The sequence below is a fragment of the Musa acuminata genome, chromosome BXJ3-5 (genome assembly GCF_036884655.1).
Source record: "Musa acuminata AAA Group cultivar baxijiao chromosome BXJ3-5, Cavendish_Baxijiao_AAA, whole genome shotgun sequence".
NCBI lineage: Eukaryota > Viridiplantae > Streptophyta > Magnoliopsida > Zingiberales > Musaceae > Musa > Musa acuminata.
Window position 1 is genome coordinate 1,227,767 of NC_088353.1, and position 22,866 is coordinate 1,250,632.

At 40.0% G+C, this 22,866-nt stretch overlaps 3 protein-coding genes across 3 annotated transcripts; 1 reads left to right on the forward strand and 2 right to left on the reverse strand.

Moving 5' to 3' along the window:
• Window positions 1–565: 565 nt before the first annotated feature.
• Window positions 566–3,262, reverse strand: LOC135639116 (uncharacterized). The gene has a single exon (XM_065152888.1). It carries the CDS (start codon window positions 3,260–3,262, stop codon window positions 848–850), a length of 2,415 nt encoding a protein of 804 aa, XP_065008960.1. The 3' UTR covers window positions 566–847.
• A 3,595-nt stretch (window positions 3,263–6,857) lies between these two features.
• On the reverse strand, window positions 6,858–7,971 carry LOC103983744 (agamous-like MADS-box protein AGL62). The gene has a single exon (XM_009401016.3). It carries the CDS (start codon window positions 7,954–7,956, stop codon window positions 6,910–6,912), a length of 1,047 nt encoding a protein of 348 aa, XP_009399291.2. The 5' UTR covers window positions 7,957–7,971; the 3' UTR covers window positions 6,858–6,909.
• A 6,299-nt stretch (window positions 7,972–14,270) lies between these two features.
• LOC135638555 (malate dehydrogenase, glyoxysomal-like) lies at window positions 14,271–20,777 on the forward strand. The gene is made up of 9 exons (XM_065151713.1): window positions 14,271–14,475; window positions 14,782–14,997; window positions 15,325–15,639; window positions 15,822–15,911; window positions 16,030–16,113; window positions 19,510–19,545; window positions 19,662–19,751; window positions 19,857–19,951; window positions 20,374–20,777. The coding sequence occupies exons 1-9, from the start codon at window positions 14,404–14,406 to the stop codon at window positions 20,444–20,446; spliced, it is 1,071 nt and encodes a 356-aa protein (XP_065007785.1). The 5' UTR covers window positions 14,271–14,403; the 3' UTR covers window positions 20,447–20,777.
• The last annotated feature ends 2,089 nt before the right edge of the window (window positions 20,778–22,866 follow it).

The following is a 22,866-nucleotide window of genomic DNA, read 5'->3' on the forward strand; positions in this document are numbered from 1 at the left end:
AAACATGTTGATGAAGGTGTTGCGCGATGATCGTATGTGACATTCTCCCTCACTTAAACTATCGATGGGCTTATCAATACTTACTAATAGATTTTGATGATTACTTCTTCGTGTCATAGGGTGTCTTCGGGCTCATAACTAGCTTTTATTTTGAGAAGCTTTTATCATTTTACAAAGTACTCCATCTGCTATGCTTCGTTGGATAATTTTATTTTGTGATATGCTGAAACGACTTCAACTCATTTTTCATATGAGGCTCAAGTGAGAGGTAACTAAGTTGGAACATTTTGGGAAGCAATGGTAGACTTTCAAATTGCTCATATAAAAGATATTATGAATTTTGAATCACATCAACATATATAATTTGTAAGAGATATTATTTACTGATAATTAAGAATTACTTTTTATAGTCATGCACTAGCTCTTTATATACTTTATGCCTAAAGAATTGAAATGATACTGATTAGAGCTTCACCAATATTAAGTTATTGACTTTAAACTCTATTATAATATAATAATATCAATATCATAAATTATAATATTTTCACTCTAACAAAAAACGAAGGACGGTTCAATGCCACATCTTATAAGTTTTTACAGGAATGTAAGACCAATATTCCTCAATACATTAATTGCATAATTCAATAAAAAAACCATGCACCCAAAAGGCATTCATAAGCCGCTTAACAATTCCAACGGCTTCTTAGGAATCCATAAAGTTCTACTCCCAATTTTTTACATATACACTAAATGTATGTCAAAACATAAATCATTCTTTATACAAAATTATGCTAATCCTCGAATCTGAAAATTCTGAGTACCATTTTAGGTTATCTTTGTGTATAGGTCATGCTAATCTTCTCTGTTTAGAACCATTTCTCGACAACTCCCTGCCGGATGAAACTGGGTTTAGCACAGGTTGAAACCCTTGCCATTCTGAATCAACGATGACCATCTTGCCCGAGCCATTAGACGAACACACCTTTTGATCCATCTCCCTGTCGGACAAAACCTGAACCTCTTGCCCTTCGACTGTCGCAATCTTGGCCGAGCGACAAGGACTCACGTGATCACCGATTGAAACATCAATAGGCGAAGACAGACTTGGATCGGTCAAGAACTCCTTGATGGGCTGAACTGGGTTTGGCACAGATCGAAACCCTTGTCCTATCGAATCGACAATCGCGTTCCTACTCGAGCCACTAGTACCTGTGTGATCGACGACGGTAGCTGCGTTGGGTGAAAACGCCCTCCAATCGGTCGAGAACTCCTTCGGTAGAACTGGATTTAGGACGGGTTGAAAGCTTTGCCATCTTGAATCCACGGTTGCGATCCCGATCGTGCCGGAGTTACCCACATGATCGTTGGTGATAACTGCATCAGGTGAAGATGCCCACGGATCGGTCCAGAACTCCTTGATGGGTGGAATCGGGTTTAGAATGGATTGAAACCCTTGCCATCTTGAATCGACGTTCATGATCCCACCGGAGCCGGAAGTACCCGCGTGATCGGCGAAAGTAGCGGCGTCAGGTGAAGATGCCCACGGATCGGTCCAGAACTCCTTGATGGGTGGAATCGGGTTTAGAATGGATTGAAACCCTTGCCATCTTGAATCGACGTTCGTGATCCCACAGGAGCTGGAAGTACCCGCGTGATCGGCGATGGTAGCGGCGTCAGGTGAAGATGCCCTCGGATCGGTCGAGAACTCCTTGATGGGTGGAATCGGATTTAGAATGGATTGAAACCCTTGCCATCTTGAATCGACGTTCGTGATCCCACCGGAGCCGGAAGTACCCGCGTGATCGGCGATAGTAGCTGCCTCAGGTAAAGATGCCCTTGAATCAGTCGAGAACTCCTTGATGGGTGGAATCGGGTTTAGAATGGATTGAAACCCTTGCCATCTTGAATCGACGTTCATGATCCCACCGGAGCCGGAAGTACCCGCGTGATCGGCGAAAGTAGCGGCGTCAGGTGAAGATGCCAACAGATCGGTCCAGAACTCCTTGATGGGTGGAATCGGATTTAGAATGGATTGAAACCCTTGCCATCTTGAATCGACGTTCGTGATCCCACAGGAGCTGGAAGTACCCGCGTGATCGGCGATGGTAGCGGCGTCAGGTGAAGATGCCCTCGGATCGGTCGAGAACTCCTTGATGGGTGGAATCGGATTTAGAATGGATTGAAACCCTTGCCATCTTGAATCGACGTTCGTGATCCCACTAGAGCCGGAAGTACCCGCGTGATCGGCGATAGTAGCTGCCTCAGGTAAAGATGCCCTTGAATCAGTCGAGAACTCCTTGATGGGTGGAATCGGGTTTAGAATGGATTGAAACCCTTGCCATCTTGAATCGACGTTCATGATCCCACCGGAGCCGGAAGTACCCGCGTGATCGGCGATAGTAGCTGCCTCAGGTGAAGATGCCCTCGTATCGGTCGAGAACTCATTGATGGGTAGAACTGGGTTGAGGACGGGTTGAAAGCCTCGCGTTAGATGATCCCCGGTAATGAATGCGTTAGATGAAGATGCCTTCGGATCAGTGGACGACTCCTTGATGGGCTGAACCGGGTTTAGCACAGATCGAAACCCTTGCCCTATTGAATGGACGTTCGCGATCCAATCGAGGCTGGAAGTACCCACATGATCATCGACGGTAACTGCGTTAGATGAAGATGCCCACGGATCGGGCAGAACCGGGTTTAGCATGGGTTGAACCCCGCCGGGGCCGAAAGTACCCGCGTAAGATGAAGACGCGCCCGAACCGGTCAAGATCTGCACGACTCGGTTGGTGGCCTGGGTTTTAATTTGCAGGAGCATCTCCGCCAACGCATCAAGCATCCGCACGTCCAAGCCGTCCAAGTTGTCGAGCGACTCCAATCCCGACGACACCGCCGTGAGCTGCGCCCGGAGCACGGTCTTCCTGGCTTTCTCAGCATCGATCTGGTTTCGCAGCTCGGTGACTCGATGGTTCACGCTTCCGGGTCGATGGGCATGCGAACCGGCAGCGGGAATCGGATTGCTCGAAAGAAACCTATCCACGACCCGCTCCACGTCCGGGCAACCGAAGGAGTAAGGGCGACCGACGGGGGAAAAGACCACCACGGCCACTTCTGTGCCGCACAAAGTGCAGAGATCGCTGGCCTTGGTAAACAATCCATGCTTTCGCTTGGTGAAGCTGACGTAACGAGCTGTAGGTTTCTCTATCTTCTCCAACGTTATCTTTCGCCTGCCCTTTGAGGTCTTCCTCTTCCCCACCACATTCATGATGTTGTATGGCGTACGTATGTAGGCGTGATGGGTGGGGGTGGCGGTATATATACTGTTAGAAATCATCGTCGCATATGTAAGCTTCCACTGATTTCTAAGTTCGTTTGGGGAGGTGGAGTTGAATTGGAGTTTAGATGCTTTCGCATCCTGCATTTGCAAATCGGTGCCATGATCGCAGTCTTCCAAAATATTATAAATATATTTTTCCTTCAAATTTAAATTCTATAATTAAGAGTTTTTTACCCTCGATAGATTAATTCGTTTCCTTGTATGAGTAGTCTAACAATAAAACTTAATTCCCAATCGAAATCTAATTCCTGATTTATGCCATCAATTAATTGATTATTAAATTCTTCCTTCGTGGGAAACTCTCCATTCTTTTATCATACTTAATGATGGAGAATCGCCTGTTCATGTCAACAAGGAACAAAGATCTTTATCTTGGTGAGGCTTAATGCAGTCTACCGATAGGTGCGACCCGACTCGATTCAACGGATGGGTCAACACCTCGTAGCTCGATGTGTGGTTTGCTCTTAGTGTACTCAAAACCCTTGTTTGTGGCCCATTGCGGCCGCGGTCAAAAACCTTCTATAGTGGTTGAACCAAATCATTTTAGTCCATTCTAGCCCGGTTTTGTTTATACCAAATTAGAATAATTCGAATGTAACTAGACTAATCTAGAGTGATTGAAGACTAGTTTTGTGCTGATTTAATGTTAGTTTTATTATATTTTAGTTGAAAACCTATCCGATTTAAGTCTAGCTAAGGCCCAGTTCGACTAAGGGTTGAGTGGGATTGATACCTAATGATTTTGAGGGCTAATTACATATTATCTCTTATACTTGGACTATATTAGTATTGTGATCTTTATACTTAAAAAATTTACATTAAGATTCCTATAGTTCTAAAAGTGTAACAAATAATTTCATTTACTCTAACATCATTAGCTATATTGATAAAAAAACATAATATATGACATCATGTGTCGAATCGACACGAAAGTGATAGGTAAAAAAATAATTTCAATATCCCTTTCATTTCATATGTTGAAATTATCTGTTTACCGATAAAATCGCTAGGGATTCCAATATAAATTTTAAAACTATAGGGATTCCAATATAAATTTTTGAAGTACAGGGATCCTGATGCTAATATGGTCCAAATACAAGAGGTAATCTATAATTAGCCCTGATTTTGATGTTTAACAAATTTAAAAATTTTATCTAATGTATTTGATATACATTCGAATGAAATAAATGAAATCAAATAAATGCTTGAACCATGAGATGACATATGAGGATTATGTCTCCTTATCGATGGTTGACAAGTCAGTATTAATAGGGTGTCTCCATTGGGGATTAGTGGGTTATCATATATAATGACTAAATAGTTTCTTCCAACAAAGGTGAGTTATCATATGTAGTGGTTAAATGGTTCCTTTGTTCTCTATTGAAAGGAACGTATGTAAGGGGCTCTTGTTGAGTATACGATATGAGTATTTTTTATCAAACTCTTACGAGAATACATAACATATGTCTCAGGGTAAGGTATATTGCCCATCATTACCCAACCTACTATAGGGCATCGAGATAACCACATCAGATGGTGGAACAAGCTGAGGTGCCCATATCAGGTGATAGAGAGAGGATGCATTTGACCTACTATATGGTTGCCGAAGCGCTGACATGACATTAGGCGACAAAGGAAAGTTTTAGCCAACCCACTTTAGGGTCATCAAAATGGCCACATTAAGCGGTAGAGATTAGGTCTCAACTGATCTGACATGGTGTTACCAGGATGGCCACTTTGGATAGTGGAGATTAGGTTACAACCAATCTAGCACAAGAATTGAGAGAAGGAGGTTGGATCTCAATTGATTCGATACAATACGACTGAGGTGGCCACTTATTGAATTGTTCATCCACTCTTATTTGTGAAAGATATCTTGGAACTCTCATATGTTTAGGATTGTCCACAAAGGACACATCAAGTACTTCAGATGCTTTGGATCCATCATGCATTAGAGATGTTTATGTTTATGGACACATTGAAAGTTTAGATTCCTTTTTACATGATGGATGCGTCAAACACTTTAGTTGCTTTGGATCCATCATACATTAGATACACTTATGTTCATGAAGGTCACGTGCGATGTTAGGGTTTCTTTGCATGAAGGATGTATTAGGTACTTTGGATGTCTTTATTCACAAAAAACACATTAGATGCTTTAGGTGAATGATGCATCAAACATTGAGATGCTTTTATCCTTGAAGGATATATCAAAACTTCGGATGCTTTTTTCATCCACTAACGACTCTTTGTATATTGTAGATGCTTATACTCTCGGAGAATACATCAAAGGTGGGGATACTTTCGTCCACAAATGATGCATCAGATACTTTAGATACTTTCGTCTATCATAAGTGAAATTGCTATGGGTCGGGAGTGGAGCGCTCTCTCTGGAGCACTCATTGAGCAAGTCAGTTGGATGGTGTTCTTGAGACAAAATGATATAGGAAATGTCTGTAATGATTGGATCAACCTGACTTTATTAGTTCAAACCCATGTGAATAAGAAATCTTCAGACATGACCGAGAGAGTCAATATTTGAAGTAAATATTGATATTACCTTACATTTTTTATAATCGGTTCAACCGAAAGGAATATTTCATGGTAGTAGACCTTATATCAGGTTGTTTATATTTGGGTTTGGTTGCATGATGTGTTGCTGGGAAAGCGAGACCGGGCAGGAGTGATAGGTGGGTGGAGCAGCCAATCCAAATGGAGAATGAGACACGGGATCCACCAGTGGACAGGCTATTGTTATCGTTGTTGTATGTCTCGAGACTCCGACGACTTGGAATCCCAACCTCGTCGACGCCATCAACCTCCTCCGGCGAGGCTTCGCTTCGTCTGTGGTGGTAACACTGCGGTGGAGTTTCCTTGTCGAGCAGCCAATCCCCCATCCCCTCCACCGCCGAGCCCTCCCTCCCGGAATGGAACTCTATTTGCTTTCCCTGCTGCATTCATACCCCCACCTCAAACGCAGCATTCGCATATCCAAAGGTCATCTCCTTTTGGACATATAGTGTCAGCTTTTTGGGATGACAAGGAACTTATTGGATACATACATCATACATCGTCCGAGTTCCTTAAACATGAATTGAATTTGCTTATGCATCTTAGCAATCCCTTCGTGCATTATGCATTTACTTAAAGACAAAATCTAATGCTCCATGCAACAAAAATGTCTTGTTTGCTCATGATCCATTTGCCCTAGATAATAAAATATTTAAAGTGCATGAGTGTCCAACTTGTATATGATGTGTCCACCTAGGATAAAAAAATATATATCTAAAGAGCTCGATCGATATGATCAAAGTATTCTAATACATCCCCTTTGTATGTGATACATCCATCCTGGGCAATCAAGACTTGACATGCGATAAACAAAAACAAAAACATAATATAAATCATGTTCGAAGAAAGGAAGGAAGTTTGCGACGAAAGAAACCTTGGCGGATTATATCGATTGTATGGACAACATATTATCCACAATTTATTGTCGGCAATGGTCCGGCACAGAGCATGAACTAAGGAAAAGTAGTACTAGTAGTAGTAGTAGTAGTAGTACGATGACAAGACTAAAAGTGATTGTACATATAATTAATGTTCTTGAAATCCATCTGCTCCACGGGTGGTGGGTTCGGCTGTTGAACCACCGGTTCGTAGGGGTTCACCATCCGAAGAGAGTTGGGCGGCAGAACCGGGTTCAATATGGCTTGAATCGGTGGCCATCCGGAATCGATAGCCCCGAACCCGGCCGAGCCGGAAGCACCGGGTAGACCGGCGACCGTGAATGCATTAGACGAAGACGCCCTCGGATCCATGTAGTAATCCGTGATGGGCAAACCAATGTTCAGCATGGCTTGGAAGCCTTGCCATCTCGGATCACCCATCATCATCATCCCACCGGAGCCGGAAGCACCCGCATGATCGACGATCGTTACTTGGTTAGACGAAGAGGGGCCCGGATCGGTCGCGAACCCCCTGGGGGCGGGCAACATGGGATTCATCATCGGCCGAGCCCCTCCCGCTGCTGTATCGATGGCCATAGTCCCTCCCGACCCGGAAGTACCTGCATGACCGGCCATCGTACCTGCGTCGGAGGGTACGTTGGACGCCAGCTGCTTGAATCGGCTCTGGGCCCGAGTCTTTAGTAGCTCGAGTGACTCCACGAGCTCATCCAGCTGCGGTAGGCTGATTTTGTCCAGGTCCTCCAGCCACTCCAAGCCCTCGATTGCGACCTTGAGCTGCGCCTCGAGCTCCGCCTTCCTGGCCCTCTCGGCCTCGACCTGGCGGCTCAGGTCCATGACTTGCCCGTTCTTTTCATGGACCAATTTCCTCCGATAGATTTGCTCCTCCTGCGAACCGAACGATGGGAACAGACCTCCCAACAGAAAGCGATCCATGATCGGGTCCACGGCGGGGCTACCGAAGGAGAACGGTCTGCCGGTGGGGGAAAAGACGACCACGGCCACGTCGGTGCCGCACAGAGTGGAGAGATCGCTAGCCTTGGTGAAAACTCCATTTTTCCTCTTGGAGAAGCTGATGAAGAGAGCATTCTTGTCCGCTATCTTCTGCAACTGTATTTTTTGCTTGCCCTTGGAGGTCTTCTTCCTCTTCAACATTTTCTTGTGGCATCAACAAGCGCGATCGTGAGTTCTTCCACACGCTCGGCCACCACCTCTATATATATAGTGAAATAAGTACTTTTGGGATGTACACAACAGGCATGCACTCAAAACACTCGAACAATGCACATTAACTCATCGACGGCTTCGCGTTTAGAGAATTGAAGTTTTAGATGCTTCGTCGTCTAAAGCGTCCACCATATGCAAATTAATGTAGAAAAACGCGTTAATATCAATGACTAGAAACCTTGCAACCGATCAATCGTCTACTTTCTTTTATTTGTCTGGTGGACATAAATGTCATTTACTTATTATTTCTTTGTATGATTTAGTCAATGCATGCAATGCATGCCGGGGGGGCTTTCAATGCCCATATTATTCATAGTATATTGTGTAAATATAGATTTCCATGCTTCTATTACCTTCCTCACTCGGAAACACAAAGATCATATTGTACACACGATTTTTCTTTACTGATATGTATGTACTACGTAACACGATCCAGTGCTGACGGCAGTGATCATTCCCTTCCATGTTGGACTCGATTGATTCCGAGATGATGCCCACGAAATGGTTGTCATGCATTTTCCTAAACATTCTATTGTTTTTTTTTCTTTTTCTGCGTGTGTATGTGTGTGTGTGTGTGTGTGAGAGAGAGAGAGAGAGAGAGAGAGAGAGAGAGAGAGAGAGAGAGTTTTGGTAACCTACCTATCATCAACCTTAATTAATGGTTTCTCATGGTAAGATCTTGGGAATGTATATGCGATGAGCTTATACATATGAATCGTATATTGGCAATCCATCCTTCCTATTCTAATTTACGTGCGAGACGAGCTTACACTTAGTTTCAGCATGGTTATGTTTGGTGGGCGTGACGTCATATATAAAAAAGATGAAGAACCTAATGGATTCGAGAATCACATACTTAAGTATAATTACATACTTGGATTATTTATGGTTTGTAATCCAACTCGTTTACCTAATGGATTATTATTGTCGACTCGTATTGTCATAGACAATCACAAGGAGCCCGTAAGGTAGCACCTTCGCTTGGAGCAATCCATCTCCTTATTAGCCGTCGTCGTTTTCATGTTCTTAATGGACTATATGATGTTGCAACTAAGTCGACTCTTTACAAACCGATGATGCTTGGGTGCCACATGAGTTAAAGCAATTGTAGCTAAGCGTATGACACTTAATATTAAAGCAAATAAGTGATCGAACAATTTACCATGTCCCGATGACATGGTGAACGGATCGGGGCTGCATGGGAGGAGTAACCCCTTCACCAATTGTTCTTGAAGGCCAAGTGTGATATAATGGGGAAGGAGGCAGATCCACTCAAGAGATGTATGATATCCGCATTCAAAGTATAGAGAGCATACCTCTCCTCGAGCGAAGGAAATTGAATCATAAAGATAACCTAAACGACACAAAAGCCACAAAGAACAAATGATAGAGCTTGAGATAACCCTCGTCATTATCCATGTAAATTAGTAGAACTATATGAAAGGAAATGATAGCTAATGGGAGTAGAATCGACATGACATAGAATAAAGGCTTGGACCGACCAACTTGAACTATGGTCAAAAGACTCAGATACAATACTTATAAGACACATATAAGAAGATGAAGCGAACCTCATAACGAGAATAATAGTTCTGATGTGAGCCCTACATGAGGGCAGATGGAGCTCCTCAATCTTTTTTTTTTTTTTTTTAACAAACTTTGATATTTCGATCAAGAAAAGAGAAAAATACATCGAAATTAATTTAAGCAAGAAATAAGCAAGAGTAAGAGAAAAAGAAAGACGTACCAATTTGTAGTGGTTCGAGTTTTTCAAACTATATATCCGATAGATGAAGATCAATAATAATGTATACTTTTCTTCTTTTCAAGATTTAGAAGAGAATCTTACACTCAAGTGTTTACAAATATCTCACATATTCTAGAATTTAGTAATTTAGCTAAAACTCAAGAAGATGAAAGACTTCATTAATATAATATTGAGTGCTCAAGATTGATACCCTAACAACAGAGTCTAAAGAAGATATTTATAGTCCAAAAGTCATATGGAGAAAAAATTCTTATCAAATGCTAAACAAGAAAGTGGAATTAGCAATAACTATATTGAAAGATGACAAAGGCCATATAGACTATAATCCAACCTTTTATCCGACATAAATTGATTGATAATAGACTCACAAAAAAAAAAAAAAAAAAACATCGATGGACCTCAAGAAAGATACGATGATTTTAAGTCCATGTGGGACTCATTTACAATAAAAGGAATAAGGTGCATCTAACCCGCATCGCATCGATAACCTTCAACACTAACTCTTTTTTTTGTTTGCCAAATAAAACAAAAGGTATTAAAACTTGAACAACTTTGATACGATCACTTCCGTTTGCATCACTATGAACCAAAATCTCCAAGGCAGAAGGTAGCTCGACTTTCCAAAAGACAATGCCAGCTTGTATTCTTACAAGATTTGCAAGCTAATTTTCTAGTTGATTACTCTCCCGATAAATATGAGTAATATTCCATTCCAAAAATTGAGAATATAGAAAAGAAAGATACATCCTTAATGTTATTCAAAACTCCTCATAGGGGGTCAATCTTATTAGAAAGGATATTGACGATCTCATTTAGTAGTCTTCGAATGCCAACCTGCAAAGCTACTTAGATCCCGTCCTTGATTGCACAAGCTGCCTTCTTTCCAGCTGCCTGCATCCATAGACTAAACGACATCCATTAATGTCTTTGATAATAAACCCTACTCTCCTAAATTCTTGTTGTCCCAAGACCCATCACAGTTCAATTTATGTCAGCTCTCTAATAGAGAGCATGAACTCCCATGAGAGTGTGATAACACTCTCTAGGTAGGTCATCTAGCATATAATAAACATCTCACCCTCTTGTATAGGACATTTGATTGGCCTAAGATGGGAGAGCATGGATAGGTTTATGTGTGGACATATCTTACATGCTAGTATGATAAGGTGGAGGGACAATATGTGTGGACATATCTTACATGCTAGTATGGTAAGGTGGAGGGACAAAAGCACTTGGGTCCCTTCGAGCCATGGTCGGTGTCAGAGTGATCTTGGAAGAGCATATCTACCAACTTCATATGTACCTTGTCGAAGGTGGAGCAATATGGGTCTATCTCGATGATGGTCGATCAGTTTTTCAAGTGTGTGACTTTCATCGTGACACTCTTGCATTCATATGGTAAAGGAGGCACACAAACTCGTTATGTGAGATGTGGTGAAGTATCAGGATGCTAAAACATCATCGACGATTAAGTTTTGAGATTCTTGTGACTCTTTTGGATGGTTTTGTTACGACTTAGCTTCCAACTACACATCCATATGTCTACATTCCCAAACTAATGATTAAATAGAAAGAGCCAATACTTTTTGGAGTAGTTCCATCCAAAAGGACTAGGTGAACTCAACATATGTAACCTAGTTCTCTTACAACTTGCTACAAAGTTATGTAACTAGTAAGAGACCCTTCAAGATACTTATGAGAGAACAATCGACCTCTTCACATATTCTCATAATCGGCATTAAAATACGTATGAGAGAACAATTGACCTCTTCGCATATTCTTATCATCGGATACATTAGAAGTAATGCCTATGTTTATCATACTTTAAAAGAATGACATCAAAATATAGAATTATCTCAAGTCTATTTAGAGAAGATGACAAAGAAAATGAAATGGGCTGATTTGGGAAGGCGAATTCGGGAATTCAAAGTTGATGATAAGGTGTTGGTGAATTTTGACCAATATTCTTCTAATTCTTCGGGCAATAAGGAACTAATGCATAAACATAAAGGCCCTTTGTCATCACAAGGTAGGCAATATGTTACATGAAGTTCAACTCCGTTCAAAATATCCGTTTTTCACACAAGTAACTTGAAGCTCTACCACACTAATCCATAGGACCCTTCAAGGAATATCTCATCTCTTCTTTTCTGACAAAGATGTCTTGTGAAAAGCGAGTGGACACAACATTAGTAGATCGCAAGCGTAAGGTTCTCACTAGTGCATACCAAATTGAGTAATTATTGAGGTGGCAAAACATTCCCAAAATGAAGGCTATAGGAGCTAGTAGATGCTCTATGCCATGAACTGATCATCAAGGCATTTCCAAAGCAAATTAATGGGGGCATCGATGAATGAAATGGCAAAAACTGTGAGACAACTACAACAAGCCTCTGCGACACAGCACCTTCACCATGTGAGCAGTCTGTCTTTTTTTTTTTCGTCATCACTTGTTTTTTATCTACATAGTTTTATTGATCGTCGATAATGAAAATGATCAAAACAACTCTATTCTCTTATGTTGTGATAGCTTTTCTAGGTCTCATGATAGTGATATGAACGACAATCATCTCAACACTATGAGAGCTTCAACTTGTGAAATCATTAGCTGCATGCTCAAGCAAGTGTGAGACTCTATCAAGTCTAACATTAGAGACTCTACCATCATTTGGAACAACGATCGTCTTTTTAAGAGTTTTTATTGCATTCAATTGTTTGAATAGCGTGAGACTTAGTCTATTGCTTGCATCTTCCACCAATCATTTTCTTTATAGGTCCTTAACAAACCCTATGAGGTTATGACTAGATTCACTATTAGTGACTAGATATCCTTTGGATGATTGATGACTTGGGGTGACTTTGGATGGAGTTGTTATGACTAAGCTTCAAACTAAACTTCTCCATGTGTTTGTATTCCCAAACTAATGGCTAGATGGAAATAGTAAATGTTTCTTTGGAGTAATATCTATGGCATTCTTTTAGTTCCATCCAAAGGGACTATGTGTAACTAATGAAAATAGCCTAATTCTCTTACAACTATAACTATTAAAAACTCTTTCAAGCTACTTACAAAGAGCAATCAATCACTTCACTTATTCTCACAATCAGATTCATCGTAAATGGCTCTTAGGAAGACAACCTCGAGAATTCAATGTTGGTGCTAGTGAAGTTTTGACCAATATCGATCAATTCTTTGGGCAGTAAGGGCACAAAGGATCGGTGCCTAAACATAAATGTCCTTTACCGTCACAAGAAGGGCAGGCGATGTATCATTGTCGGTTCAACTCTTGGTTCAAAATATAAAACATCTTTCTATGAGGAACTTACTGATCCATAGGGCCCACCAAGGAATACATCCCCCCCATATAGGTGCCTCATGAACGATGAGTTGAAGTCATATCGGTGGATGTCAGGCTCAAGCTTCCTACTAGTGCAGAGTGATGAAACATTAGTAAAACATATATTAATCGAGAGCTAGATGTTCTACACCATGAATTGATTATCAAGCCATCATTCCAAAGGGCATGGATAAATTAAGTGAAAGAAAATGTAGCATCTTTGTCATTTGTCTTTTTTTTTTTTTTTGTTCGTCGTCACTCTTTTCTTGTAAGTAACAAGACATGTAATAGCTTTATAACTCCATCTTGTATGATTTTATTTGTATTCTAATATACAAAAGGTTTGTAGCTCATTTGGTTGATCGTTATTAGTATTAGATTAAAAATGATTAGAACAATAATTTTCTCCTTTGTCACGATTGTGTTTCTCGATCACGAGCTAACGACTCATAACATTAATCATTATAATACTCTTTAACTCCTTGAGTAGCATCATGCCAAGTAGGGCTTTGGATATAGTAGATTCAACGACTTGTGAGATTGGTAGTTATATGTTCATATTAGTGTGAGGCTCTATCAAGTGAGACATAGAAGATCATACTATCGTTTGAAACAATCATTGTTTGTGTGTATAGTATGTTCATGCACACTCTATTGCTCTCGAATTCGACTAACCATTTTCTTTGTATGTCATTAACAAATCATACGAGAGGAGAGGTTACAAGTAATGTTCACCTTTTGCAAGTAGGCATCATTTGGATGATTCACGATTTATACCATACTAAATCAGCTTGTAACAACAGTATGACACAAAAGCTAAATCCGAGTATGTAAACAAACGAAGACTTCCTTCTCTCAAGCGGATGCGGGTAAGGATCCACCAAACCAAACCAAAATCCTTGTGCGAATTTTATGCGGTTATCCGCATAAGATCTCCCTGAAGGTTTCACCGTCCGAAGATATATCTTTCTTTAATTTGAAATAGACAAGCGGTTGAGATGAGAAGTGGGAATAAAATGAACGGCATCGAATGCAGGCTTATAGAAATTCCATGCGGATATCCGCATGCAAATTGGCTCGGTGAATGCACCCTCGGTACGACCACCGTCATCATCCTCCTCCCATTCTTCTTCTCCCTCTCGTCTTTTGCTATCGGACGCCTCGACTCCATCTGGTTTGTCACCTCTTGCCCGCACGTCACTGTCTTCAGCTCTCTCTTCTCTGTCTCGCCCTTGTTCACACCTTGATCCTCGAGATCGGAAGGGAAGGATGCAGCCCGGCAGCGAGGTTTCCCGACGTATCGCTAGGATCAATTCTCACCTCCACCCTCCCGTCTCTCAGGTGTTCAATGAGAATTCCTTTTTCCTTTTGCTTTTTTTGGAAAAAGAAGCCGGTTTGATTGCTGCGTTCTGTTGATGGTTTTTTTTGGTGCCAAGATCGAATCTTGGTGGCGGTCTTTGATCGTTAGGGTAGTTGGGGTTTTCTATGTTGTGTCCTCTTCCGCCGTCGTTATTCTAGGGTTTCTTTTAAGAATAGTCTGTTTATTGTCTTGTTTACTTGGAAGCCGATGAATGGGCAAAGAACAGGATGGTCTCGGTACGTGTTTGCGTTTCTTTGATGTGATGTGTTTTCATTGTGTGGTTGAAGATGGAGGAGACCGCCTTGCTGAGGAGAGCGAATTGCCGGTCCAAAGGAGGGGCGTCAGGATTTAAGGTGGCGATTTTGGGTGCTGCTGGGGGGATCGGTCAGCCGCTTGCTTTGCTGATGAAGATGAATCCTTTGGTGTCGGTTCTGCACCTATACGATGTTGTCAATGCTCCCGGTGTTACTGCAGATATAAGCCACATGAATACCGGTGCCGTGGTAATTGTTTCGACACTCATTGGCTTATCCTGTACTTCTTGCATGAGTTCAAGTTCATGGTAGTTTAATTCAAGCATCTAGCCAAATTCCTCAAATTTAGAAACCAAATTTAGCTACATTTTTGGTTGGCTTATCCTGTACTTCTTGCATGAGTTCAAGTTCATGGTAGTTTAATTCAAGCATCGAGCCAAATTCCTCAAATTTAGAAACCAAATTTAGCTTCATTTTTGGCTGCTCCTTTTCTCAGGTCCTATGGTTTATGATGATACTTAATATTGCTTTTGAAAAAATTAGGTACAATAATATAGTTCTCATTTGGTCGTCCAGGTTCGTGGCTTTCTGGGCCAGCCCCAATTGGAGGATGCACTTGCAGGAATGGACCTTGTCATTATTCCTGCTGGTGTCCCTAGGAAACCAGGAATGACCAGGGATGATTTATTTAACATCAACGCTGGAATTGTTAAGACACTTTGTGAAGGAATTGTTAAATGCTGTCCCAAGGCTATTGTGAACTTGATCAGCAATCCGGTGAACTCTACTGTCCCTATTGCAGCTGAGGTTTTCAAGAAGGCTGGTACTTATGATTCCAAGCGTCTTTTAGGAGTGACAATGCTTGATGTAGTGAGAGCCAACACTTTTGTGGTATGTATGTTGTGGGTCAATTATTGAATTTTTTTTCCTTACAATTTCAGGTTGATGAGACATTGCAATCTTTGTCCAGTTGTAGTGTCATCTCGATGAATTAATTATGCAATATGAGATTATATAAATTCATTTTCTTTATACCAATAATCTCTAGTGACTTATTGATGCCTTGTTTACAGGCTGAAGTATTAGGGATTGATCCCAGGGATGTTAATGTTCCCGTGGTTGGTGGTCATGCAGGAGTTACAATATTACCTCTCTTATCACAGGTGGACAAACTCCCTTATATTACAAATTTCTTTTATGCAGTTCAGCTTTATAAGTTTGTAGGTACTCCCATCAGAAATTTTCTACATTGACTGTGTTCTGTGTTATCATGTTGTGTAGGTCAATCCTCCATGTTCATTTACGCCTGAGGAAATTAGTTATCTAACCAATCGCATACAAAATGGAGGAACAGAAGTTGTCGAGGTAAATTAAGAGAAGTGTTGTTCTATTCAAAGTATTACTTGATACTTTTTTTCGTCAGGTTTACATTTTGCAGTCAAGTTTTGTCACCTTCCTGTAGTATTCCTTTTGTGGAATTTTATGGGGAATGAATTGGCAGAGCGAAGATTGAGGGGAGTGGGCACTTACATATTATTGGTGTTGCAGTTGGTGGTTTGAGAATTGGAGTTGATTAATTGATTGCTGGAGATAAGGTTGTCTGGAACTATTTGCATAATAATGCGTTCGATTGATTGCCTCCCACACCTCGCTCATCCATGAGGGCAAGATTTGAAAATCCATAGAAAAAAGACAGGAAGATGTGCATATATGTGTGTGTGTATATATATATGTATGTATGTGTGTGTGTATATATATATGTATGTATGTGTGTGTGTGTCTGTGTGAGCAACAGTTGATGCAATATACTTTAGGTTTTTGTTTATCACATGGACACTAATGAAGAAAATGAACATGTAAGAGTCTAAAGTTACTATTATTTTTTAAAAAAGAAGCAAACATGTACAAGAGAAATATGATAGAGGTAATACATCAGGTTGTTAGAAGTTGTGAAGACGTAAAGTTTGATAGGAATGGCTGCTTTCTAGTACTCAAAGCTAAATGCAAAAATGAAATGAGTGGATTCAGTTAGGTTTTCAGTTGGCCTAGGTTATAAGTGGACTGGGTTGAGAATAAGTTAGAACTGATTTATGTTGTACTTGGGCTATTTTTTTTAAAAGTTTAATAGTAATACTCTTGGTATTTGTTTGCTGTCAAAAGTATCATGGAGTTGTAATTGGAGCTAGTTTCTGAGTTTTGATAAGAAACCGACTGATTGATTTTCTAGTAGTTTTCTGAAACGATTATACTAGTTTTGAAGGATATTTAATCCAAATATAGTATCAGGAGTCTCGTCTTTATATTCGAGGGTGTCAGATGGGAAGTCACAGGTTTTACATGATTCATTATTAAAAACAGAATCAGGTATTATTTTAAGGCTAAAATCCATTCACTAGTCCCTTAAAATATCTGTTATCTTCTTTTCTTGACATATTTTCTTATCTGCTGCTGTTATTTTTCTTTACCTATTTTATGTAATTTCTAACAGCAATTCTACTGTTTCTCACTGGTTTTATTTAGTTGAAGAAAACGTTTTCATGTTTGGGTCTGCTATGAATGATTTAGATAACTAAGGATCATTTAAAGCTTCCATGGAGCATTGAATTGAAGAAATTACTCAACAGATTGAGCCGTGATGAAAGATCAACATCTCAGGAATTGCTAAAATTTGTCCCGAGTTTATGATCTTGCTATTTACTCATTTTCTGTTACAAGCACCTATATGGTCAATCGGTGTAGTTGAAGTCTATTCTTTGCAATGTGGGAAAGAACTAGTTTGTCATTGTATGCTCTTGTGAGTTGTGAAGGCCATTGATGGGAAGCTTAAACGCTGTTGGCACAATCTGGTGCATTGTGTGCAGATTTGTGTTTGAAGGGACTATCCTATAGGGGTTAGAAAGTTATTCTTAGGTGAGGGGTTAGAAAGTTATTCTTAGGTGAACATTGAGTTTTGAGGAAGGACAGCATCAACTTAAGGAATCCCAAAATATGGAAGAGGAGAGGACACTGCCATCACGATTTGAGAAGTAAGCCATATCCTAAGCCACAGATGAACCTAAAATTTATACAGTGGGAAGCCTAGAGACTAATGGCACAATCTGTTGCATCTGTATGTGCTACAAGGGACTATGTACTCTAGGGGCTAGCAAGACAGTTTTGAGTCAACATTGAATTTTAGTGAAGAACACCATCAACTTAATGAAATTGCAGAATTGGAAGAGGAGAGGACACTATCATTTCGACTCAAAAAGTGAGCACATACCCTAAGCCAAGGCTGAAGCTAAGCTTTTTACAATGGAAAATCTAGATGCTCTTGGCAAAATATGGTGCATTTGTGTGCAGAGATGTGGTAGAAGGGGTTATGTACCTTAGGGGTTAGCAAGCTAGTCACAGGTCCATTAAGTTCTTGGGAACTGCAGCATCGACTAAAAAAACTGTAGAATTCAAAAAGGAAAAAAGACACTCTCAACTCAAAATGTGAGATCATACCTTGAGCCAAAGCTGAAGCTAGTGGTTTGTGTTGGAGAGTAGCAGGTTGTTATCCATCATGGAGAGGATCAGCTGCTGTAATTATGTTATACTAACATGTAGTTCTATGACCAGTACTTACGATCCATGATAAAGATGTTTATTATGTTTGCAACATATTGAATTCTTTTTTGGTAATTTATTCATGTGAAGATTGGGCATGATAAGAAGCAGTAGGTGGTTTACCAGTTACCAATGTATCAGAGATTGTGGAGAACAATCAAAATAAACATAGCTGAGGTTGATTAGGTTTATCTTGGTTCAAAGATGGGTTAGGAGTTAGGCCTAATTAGCATCACGTTTAGCTTGCTTTTTCTAATGTCAGATACTGTACTTATATTTGCTAGTAAATGTGACAAATATATCAGAGTTCAATTAAGTTTTGATAAGCGAGCATTTGATACGAAATCGGTTCATTGATTTTGCAATGGTTTCAAGAGCCTCAAAAGGTCTCAGAGTCATACTTTATGGAACTACTATACTGTTTATTTGTCTCCAGCTGGGAATCAAGTTCTGTGCAATCTTTGCTGACAGGGATAATAGTTTTTTAGCTGAGAGACGAAAGAAAAATAAAAGAGTATCAGACTATGATTCTTTATGTAGTCTTTTTTTTTTTGGTTTGGTTACCCACCTGACAGGGATAATAGGATTTTAGCAGAGAGATGAAAGGAAAAAAAAGGAGTATCAGACTATGAATCTTTATGCAGTCTTTCTTTTTGTTTGTTTTTTTGGTTACTCACCAGCATCCTAAAAAGGCTTTTTCCCTGAAGAAGGGAAAAATTCTTCAACTTCAAGCTAGTTCCACAATTTTTATAGTTATCTATTGATTGCAGATGATGCTCAGATATGTGTGTAGAATGTTTTGTAAATGTTGTCAAAGACCATAAAGGTACAGTAGGACTTAAGTTGTGAAATGCCAAAATTAGTTTACATTGATGTAGCCTCTTAGCTGTAGTAGAACAACAAATGGCTAGAGAATCTAATTTAACAAATGTTGCTATATTCTTCAGCTATTAAAGTTACAAGTATTTGTTCTTTGTAAGTGCTTTAAAAAGCATAAGTTTGTCTCTCTATGGATTTATATTAGATTCTAGCCACGTTGGTTACTATGACATTTATCTGTTGTCTTCGAAGTTTATATAATCCTAAGGATTGCACAGAAAAAATGTTGAGTCTGGGTTTTACTTCTTGAATGTTGATAAATGCTAAATCGTACATTGTTTAAAATTGCAGGCAAAAGCTGGTGCTGGTTCTGCAACATTGTCAATGGTTGGTGTCCTTCACTTGAGTCTCCATTATATATGTATATATATATATGTGTGTGTGTGTGTGTGTGTACTGTTGAATCCATTGCTTGTATAGTGAAATGTAACCAAATTATGCAGGCATATGCAGCTGCTAAATTTGCAGATGCTTGTTTGCGGGGATTACGAGGTGATGCAGGAGTAGTCGAATGCTCATTTGTGGCTTCCCAGGTCTCCTCCCCTGCCCAACTTTGTGTTTGTCTCCTTCCATTTTCTATGCTACAACAGTACAACCATGATCTTAATCCTTATGTCATTTTACTGCTTTTTATATAGGTGACAGAACTGCCCTTTTTTGCATCTAAAGTGCGGTTAGGTCGTTGTGGAGTTGGGGAGGTTCTTCCCCTTGGACCTTTGAATGAGTTTGAAAGGTGTGTCTTGGTTTCATCATTTTCATTTCACCATGTCAACAGTATCTGATTTTTCGTCACTTGTGATTACTGTTTAAAAACCAATTATCACTTTTTGTGGTCTCAATTTGTTGACATTTAGTTTTCTTTGAAGCTCTATTTATAAATTTTCCTTCAATTAGGGGTTTGCGATCTTGTGAGTGGTCCATTGGACTTGTGAGATCTTTACTTCAGGCTACATACAACAACTTAGTTGGAGAGCTGCACCTATCTTATCTCTATGTATATTAGGGAGAGCTGCACCTACACAGTTGTAGATGTTTCAAAGTGGCTTTTCTTGCAGATATGACGTGCACCTCATGGAAATGCCTATGATTGACATTTCCTATTGTATGCACTTGAACCATACTAGCCTTGTTGACTAGACATCCTTGTTATGACAGGGCTGGCTTGGAGAAGGCAAAGAAAGAGTTGGCAGTAAGCATTCAAAAGGGTGTCTCATTCATTCGCAAGTGATGGAAGTGGAGTGCCCAACTCCTGAGCAGATTGAGCTCATATGTAAGACTTAGATCCCATGGTTGAAGAAATAACTGTGCTGATATTTGTAATGCGGTTACAGATTTGGTAGCCTGATAAACAATAATCACAATAATTTCTCTTGAAGAAGCCTTCTACCGTTCAAATGTACGTTGAGAAAGAAAAAAAGAAACTCTTTATCTTGAATTATGTCATGGGGCAATAAGGGAATTCTCTGTGTATAGAGATTGTTTTGAGATTTTGTTTGTTGCACAGGATTTGAAATTCTGTATGCAATAGATTAGAAATAAATTACAAGAACTTCCTGCAATATTACATTAGCTGTTGATCAAGGTCTTACATTTGCTTAAATTCGGTTATAATGAAAATATATTTTTGAGGTCTTTGTTTGCAAGAAGTTTTTCCAGCAACCAATTTGATATCAAATGTATCTTTGTAGTGCAACCTTTTTTTTATGATAAGATAGTTAGGATGCTCAAGGGATTAGAAGTCAAGGAGATACAATGCCTGTTTTCACCACAGGTCTCAGTTTGAAGCTTCAAGGAAATTAGGGAGACAAAAACCCCTTTATTTTCCGTTCTCATCGAGGTCTTCATTCATGGTGTGGGTTTGGCCTGAGTAGCTTTGGTGACGTTTTTCACGGCATCCTTTAGGCGTTGTCAGGACTTGCCTGGAACTATTGCCAGAACTTTCCATGAAAAAGCTCAGAAATTTATTCAGGGTAAGAAGCTAAGTAACCTGATGTGGTATAAGTGTTAGATGTTGGGAAAGCTTGGAACCTAATTCTTATTGAGTTTGCAAGTGATTAAAGTCAGTGAAAGGTGAGACAAATTTCCAACACAATAATGCATTTTTCAGATCGATGCTGTTGGATGAACTAGAGCCTCTTGATTAGAAACAAAAACACACTACAGGAGAAATTTTGTTATCTACAGTTACTACAACCAACATGTGTGATCTTATAAATGTTCCTTTCGAACTGATTATGTAAATGACATATGGGAAGTGTAGAATTAGCTGGTTTCTCATGCTACCTTTGCAGTTCATTCCCCCAGACTTTACCTTGGAGGTCCATCACCTTGGAGGTACATTGAGATTTTCGGTGACTGCACTATTCATCTCTTTCACATCCAGTTGATTTGGTAGGACTTTGTGTAATATGTATAGACTTAGCAGTATCAACTGACAATTTTCTTCTGTAGCATCAAAAGAGCAATAGAGACATGAAATATTGGCTGACATGGTATTTTGTTTCTTGATATCTCAGATGTAACTTTAGTGTATTTGTAGTATTTTTTTCTTGGTACATACTACACTGATTGGGATTGAGTGGCCATCAGTACTGAGTCAAGTCTTTTTATGTTTTTGGATATGTGCAAAACAGTAATCTGCTATTTGTTTGGGCCATTGGTGTTGTATAACTCAAATACTAATACTACACTGCTAGCTTGTTTTTTAGTTCTTCTAATCTTGCCATGTTTTTATTGCTTTCAATGCCTGCCAACCCAAAGCTAGCAGTGTCCTCAATGTAGGTGGCTTTGTACAGAGCTTGATCCTGGCCTCCTGAGACTGTTGATAGTTCCCTCAAGGCTACTCTCAACTTTTGGAGCATGCAACCTCAGGTAAGACTACTCAGGAATTATGGCATAGGAACAGTGTCAGGCATCCAAGTATTATGTTAGAGAGACGGATATCTGGGTACTTCACATGCATTCACCTATTGTCATCCACATCATTTCATTCTGGCATGGGTCCTGAGGGTCTGAGGAAGACCCCATCATCATCATTATGGCACCCGGAAAAGATGCAGACTATTTGAGTTTGTTGAATGGTAGTTCATCATTAATTTCCACTATCAACTGAGTAGTTTCAGACTGCATGTCTCTTTGCCGTCACATAATTATGTGCTGTGTGTTGTGTTGATGGTGTTCCAAGTCCTGAACAAAGGTTTTGAGAGTGATGAAAGTAAACTATGTGCTGTTTCCCAGCATCAATGTTCATCATTTGGGTGGGTGCCTGGAAAATGTTCTACTACACTTCAAATTGGTTTCATGGTTGTTCACCTAGTGTTACTGGTGTTGCAAGTTCATCAATGAAGGCTTCATGGAGTGGCAAACAAGATCAAGTCAGCCCAATGGTAGCTCATCATTTACTCCAAGTATGAACTTAGTCCAGGCACAAAATGAATGGTGTTGCAAGTCCGGAAGAAAGGCTTTGAGAGTGTTGAAGTGCTAACCATGTACCATTTTCGTTCATCAATGGCAGCTGACAAAGCAGGTGGTGTGCCTCATCATGACAAAGCTTCAGAAGCAATTAGTACAAAGTCCATTCTAGCTTTCATGAAGCAAGAAGTTTTGTATGTGATTCGGTCTCATCAACGCCTTTTGTCTTTTGCTTCA